This window comes from Dryas octopetala, chromosome 3, assembly GCF_963921425.1.
Source record: "Dryas octopetala chromosome 3, drDryOcto1.1, whole genome shotgun sequence".
Classification (NCBI taxonomy): Eukaryota; Viridiplantae; Streptophyta; class Magnoliopsida; order Rosales; family Rosaceae; genus Dryas; species Dryas octopetala.
The window spans coordinates 23,394,761-23,401,433 of NC_141368.1; the positions used below are offsets into that span (position 1 = coordinate 23,394,761).

Consider the following 6,673-nt stretch of genomic DNA (forward strand, 5'->3'; position numbering starts at 1 on the left):
TAATAATTCTTTATCAAGATCCTGTCAAACATGATCACCAATATTGAACCATAGAGATTTATGCACATTCAGCTGGACACAACCTCCAAGATCACAAATACTAGAACTAAATGTTTACACGAATCCCCAAGAAAAATATGGAATTCATGTGAAAATATTATCCTTATGTGATTTCCTGCAATATTTTCACATATGGTCATTTCCTTAATTATGGTTTTTACAAACCTTCTTTATGCTTCAAACCTGAAACCCTTATATCTTTAATGAAGAAGATAAACCTTATGGTTTTTCACAAAACCTTATTTCTTTATTGTCTTTAATTACCTTATGACAAAATACCAAATAATTCAGCTAAAATAATCCAATATGCTGAGGCCCCGTTTGGGATTGCGGTGGAAGACCCAAAAGTTGCTGTGGATGACAATTCTCAATCACCTATAGCAGTTTTGGTGTTTGGTAAAAAAATTAAAAATTGCTTTTTCCCACAATTCTCAACTTCCCACAACAAAAACAGAAAGCAGGTTTCTAGGTGCTTTTGAAAGCTGCAGTAAATCACAGCAACAATGAATATTTTATTTTACCCATAATATCCTCATTGATTTCTATATTTTTAATTTGTTTATTTTAAATTAAAAAATATGTCTATTGTTAGTTATATTTTTATATTGTAATAATTAATTATGATATTTTATTTGCATGATTAAAATTATAATATATCTAAAAAAATAATAGACATAGTTATTTAATAATGTTGTTCTTAGAAAAATTAATGCTAATAAAAATTTGTAGCCAAAAATTTAAAAAACAAGTAAAACACATTTTATTTTTATCAAACAAATAAGTGAAAGACATTTTTAGCATCATGTCTATTTTAGTAATTATACACAGTCACAGCAATTTTACATTAACATTTACCAAACACTTTGATACTGTTTTTTGCACTCACAGCACTTTTGAAAACATACTTTACCAAACACTCAGCTGCTTTACTTTAGAACTGACTTTACTTCATCGCTGTTTAACCTCACAACTGTATTTTTACACAGCAATACCAAACTGGCCTTGAATATAGTTGTAGTCTACTAATTGTTATACTAATTAGGGAAAATTTTAGCTAAAGGACTCCAACTACCCCATGTCTCTATTTAAGACATGAATTTCACTATTTTTTGTATTAATTAAGGACTCTATTTTTTTTTTTTTTAGTTTTTATCTCAACTTTAGCCTAATATTGGACCCATCCAACCTCCACCAAATTCAGAAAACTTATATATACTGGGTTTAAAGCTATGCATCTCCTCTTTACAATAAAATAAAGATCACTCAAATCAAATACCTACAACTTCAGATAATCGGCCCCAAAGTAGGGTACCGAAACTGTCCAATTGGACCTTTTGGAAATTATCTGGAAAATTGGACATTTTTGGGTACCCTAGTTTGAGGCCGATTATCTGGAGTTGTAGAGGTCTGATTTGGGTGATATTTATATGGTTGTAAAGAGGAGATGCATATCTTTAAATCTAGTACAATGTTTCTGAATTTGGTGGAGGTTTAATGGGGCTAACGTCGAGCCAAAGTTGAGATAAAAATTGAAAAAAAAATATGGTCCTTAATTGACACAAAATGAAAATTTCAGTCCTCAGTTGTCACAAAGTGAAATTTATGTTCTAAATAAAGACATGAGGTATAGTTGGAGTCTTTTAGCTACAATTTCCCTACTAATTATTAGTGGAAAAAAGCCTAATAATTTTTTAAATATCTTTGCGCAATCCTTAGGCCCTCCACGAATCACATGCAATCAAAGACCTGCCCCCTCAGGCCCTCCATGACCTCAATTTTTTTTTTTTTCCATTTTGAATTGAATCTCCTTAGATGTGGTTGTCTTGGATTTTTTAAATATGCTTTGTACAGATATGCAATCTTCATCCATTATTTTTAAGGAAGCGAATACATTAATAAGAGAAGTGTTAGTTCTGGGTGTGCTAGTAATAGTGCTACACATGTTGATTACAAATTCTTCATTATTGTGCTGCAAAGTCCACTTTGTTGTGCTGCAACATGATTTTCAAACATCTTTCACATTTTTATTTTTACTTTCATATGCCAACCAAATTAGCATTCTTTACTTCTTATTTTTGTCTTTGTATAGATACACAAACCAGATTAGTAATCTTTAATTGCTATCTTCTTTGGACAACCCCACATGAAGACAACCCCACAAGCTGTAAATTTGAACAAGTGTGATGACTTACAAAAGCTAGCAAGAAACTCATTTTCAATGAGTGCTTTAGCTGTTTACCCTCCATATGAATAGATTAATCAATTCAATCACATAAGCTTAGAAGTAAAATAGGAGTCCTTTTCCAAAGCACTTATTAGCTTATTAAGCATAAATGACTAGTACGTAATTGTGTCGCACATATGTTTACATTGATGTTTTCCTTGAGATAATCTGCATCGTAAAATACTTTAGGTAAATGGTAAGTCATCATCTAAATGTGGTTAAGACTGGGGGCTAGGTACAAAAACTGGATAAAAATTATGTTCATACAATGTGAAGAGAATACATCCTGTAAAAGAACAAATGTTGAACTCAGATCATACAAGCAGACATGACAAGTAAGATGCAGAATTATCTCCATAATATTTCACATACCTTTCTTGCATCAAATGAATTTCTAACCACGAACCCGTTTTCGGTAGCATTGAAGCAACCTGCAAAGTATGAAAGATAATTAAGATCAATTTTTATTTTTTATTTTTTCATTTGACTACAATAAATGAGATTCGAACCCTAAAAACTCACAACCCTTAAGAACGACCTTAGTACCACTGAACTACTAGCCCATAAGTATAACTTAGAAGCTATAGACAATAAATGTATAGACATAAGTAAAATTAGTGATATTCCATGAAATAAAACCATAGACAATAAATACCATGACAAATAGTTAGAAGCCCTTCTCCTAGGCCACATATATCATTAGAACTTCAATCATAGGTTTTCTTATATTGGCCAAAAAAAAAAATCATAGGTTGTCTTATGTTCCATCCATATAATGTATTTTGTGCTGTCAATTAATTTCACATGGGACATATTCATTAAGTCCACCAACTCTTACTATTATAGCTCCATATGAAAATGAATTAATTTGCCAATCAAGGCTAACATATCTACATATATATTGCCAGGACAAGAAGGACAAGGACAAAATATTTAATGATTCAAGTTATAGAGATTTAAGGCAAACATATCGACTAAATCCCAAAGATAGTGGCTTAAGTGCCAAAACATAGCTTATATAGAGTTCAGCTGGGGCAAACGCCTCCAGTCAAGGTAAATACTAGAAACCTCAAAAATTACTAATAAGGTAACAAAATCCAACTAAATAACAAGTTGATTATAAAAGAAAATCCTAAATAACAAAAAGGGAGACTTAGAGTACAATCCATTTTATGAGTCTTTCTTAGATTAAGACTGGTAGTAATTTAGGATTTTTAATTAAGTTATTTTATTTTTCTTTTTTAACGGCTTTATGTTAGGTTTTAACTCCAAGATTTTGGGCAGCCCAAAATCTTGGAGTTAAAACCTAACATGCAACCTCTACAAATCTCACTCTACACCCTAGGAGGGGAAATACCCTTAAAGTAGGGGGAAATTCTTTAAATCGAGGAATGATTTTATTATGAATTAAATGGATTTTCTTATAAATTAAAAGGACTTTGTTATGAATTAAAATGGTTTTTTTTATAAATTATTATGAATTAAAAGAATTTTCTTATAAATTTTAAAACACCTCCGGTCTTCATTTAAAAACTATTTTTCTAAAAAACTTAAGCCTAATTATCGCTAACAAAAATCTTGATCGGGAACTGCCAAAACAAGAATCTTGAGCCGCAAACAATTCCAAAATAGGTTCGCCAGACTACAGAGAGCCTACAACAGCTATCCCTTACGGCCCGCACGATTGGGCTTTTGATGCTCAGCTCGATCCATGTACTCCATAGCTAGACGTTCAACGTCACTCCAACACGGTGCCAAAGCGTGTTAGGGTATCCAAATGTTCAATTTGTGTCCAATACGGACACGATGACCTAATTGAAGTTTCTGTACTTCTTAGGCTAGGAGTAAATTAACAAGCTCAACAAAGGAGCTAACAGTAAGAAGCATAAACGATAAACACAACAAACACAAACGATCAAGTCTATCCACAAATCACATGCAAAGCATCATTCACCAAGCCATGCCACAAGATCCTGCTCATTCTCGGCCACCTGATCATTAAAAAAAAAAAGAATTCAAGGATTTTTATACTTTATTGAAAATGCAAATTTTTGAGGTCATCCTCAAATTATTATAAATTATTAAAGAGATAATTAGGCTTAGATCTTTTAGAAAAACAGTTTTTAGATGTACATCGGAGATATTTTAAAATTTATAAGAAATTTTTTTTATTTTATAATAAAGTTCTTCCCCTATTTGAAGGGTATTTCCCTCTATTTGAAGGGTATTTCCTCTCCTAGGGTGTAGAGTGGGCTTTATAGAGGTTGCATGTTAGGTTTTAACTCCGAGATTTTGGGTTTCGCCCAAATCTCGAAGTTAAAACCTAACATAAAGCCATCAAAAAAGATAAATAAAAGGATTTAATTAAAAACCGTAAATTACTACCGGTCTTTGTCTAAGAAAGACTCATAAAATGGACTGTACTCTAAGTCTCCAGTACTAAAATGAGAAGCATATTGTGATGCAATCATTGCTATATTTGTCAAGAATCAGTCGACTTAAAAATTGAAGATGTGAGACTTGGGAAATAGTTTTGGCCACATTTTGTGACACGTCTCCTCAAGTGAAAGCCCACTGGGCTTAAAACTTGTATAGGCCCACCAATACCTTGTGTTTAATTAAATTTTTAATTAATTAACTGAAACTGGGGACCTAAAAGTTTAAACAGTTAGATAAGACCCAATAAATAGTTTTAACCACATTCTCGATCTGACAATATTAATAGACAAGCTGCCTGATGTTTTTATACCAGTTGTTGTTCAACCTTGAGCCACTTGAACAATTAAGTGAAGCAAGCATGGAACCCAAATGGTTATACGTATTTCTCTTTTCAACTTTGATAGCTATGGTGTACAAGTTGTTGTTTCACACAAGAGCAAGATCACCAAAACTCCCACCTAGTCCACCCGGAGCTCGTCCATTCTTTGGGCACCTCCATCTCCTGGAAAATCCCTTACATAGAACCCTTCACAAGCTCTCACTCAAACATGGTCCAATCTTCTCCCTCCGCCTTGGCTCACGCCTTGCTGTTGTAGCATCATCACCAACCGCTGTCGAGGAATGCTTCACCAAGAACGATTCCATTTTCGCGAATCGTCCTCATTTGACCCTGCACAGGCACTTGGGCTACAATTATACTGCCCTTGTTTCAGCCTCCTATGGTGATCACTGGCGCAATCTCCGTCGCTTGTGTTCGGCTGAAATTTTCTCCCCCGGTCGCCTCAACATGTATCTTTCCATTCGACAAGAAGAAATTAAGCATTTACTGTCGAGTCTCAATAAGATGTCTACATCCAGAGTTCAATTAAGATGGAAACTCTGTGAGCTGACTTTTAATAACATAACCAGAATGGTGGCTGGAAAGAGGTACTATGGCGATGTAGGCATCCAGAACAAGGACGAGGCAAAGCAATTTCAGGAGCTTATAAGTGCCGCTTTCAAGCTTTCAGGTGCATCCAATGCTGGAGATTACTTGCCACTTTTACGCTGGATAGATTACAAGGGAATCGAGAAGAACATGTCCATTATTAGTAAGAAGATGGATAAGTTTTTGCAAGGTCTTATAAATGAGCGTCGCCAATGCAATAGTAATGATACCATGATCGATCACTTGCTTTCCTTGCAACAATCACAACCTCATTATTACACGGATGACATCATCAAAGGGCTCGTGCTAGTAAGTGCTTTGTATATATGTTTCTTTCAAGAATTCATTCATTCATATTTTGACTTAATTAATTAATTTTCTGATCCATATATTCCATACAGGTGACGCTAATTGGAGGCACCAACACATCAGAAACAACAATAGAATGGGCAATGTCTCTTTTGGTCAACCATCCCGAGGTGTTGAAGAAGGCTAGAGATGAGATTGACACTCACGTTGGATTTGAGCGATTGGTCAAAGAAGAAGATTTATCAAAGTTACATTACCTTAACTGCATAGTTTCAGAGACTTTCAGATTGTTCCCTCCACTTCCATTGGTACTCCCGCATGAATCATCCCAAGATTGTAAACTAGGGGGATACGACGTGCCACGCGGCACGATTATATTGGCCAACGCCTGGGCCGTTCATAGAGATCCTGAGGTATGGGATGAACCCAACTGCTTCAGGCCTGAGAGATTTGAAGGTAGAGAAATTGAGGCGCATAAATTATTGCCATTCGGGATGGGAAGGAGGGTTTGCCCTGGGGCTGGGCTGGGACAACTTGTGGTGGGATCGGCTTTGGGTTCTTTGATTCAGAGCTTTGAATGGGATAGAGTTAATGCAGAGAAAGCTGATTTGGCGGAAGGCACAGGACTCGCAATGCCCAGAGCCAACCCTTTGGTGGTCATGTGCAAACCACGGCAAGTAATGGACAAGGTCTTCAAGAATCTGACGATATGA

General features: G+C 35.0%; 1 protein-coding gene across 1 annotated transcript; it reads left to right on the plus strand.

Annotated features, from left to right (window-relative positions):
- Nucleotides 1-5,129: 5,129 nt before the first annotated feature.
- LOC147291886 ((+)-piperitol/(+)-sesamin synthase CYP81Q2-like) lies at nucleotides 5,130-6,673 on the plus strand. Its single transcript, XM_086236054.1, has 2 exons — nucleotides 5,130-5,960; nucleotides 6,053-6,673. The coding sequence occupies exons 1-2, from the start codon at nucleotides 5,130-5,132 to the stop codon at nucleotides 6,671-6,673; spliced, it is 1,452 nt and encodes a 483-aa protein (XP_086092180.1).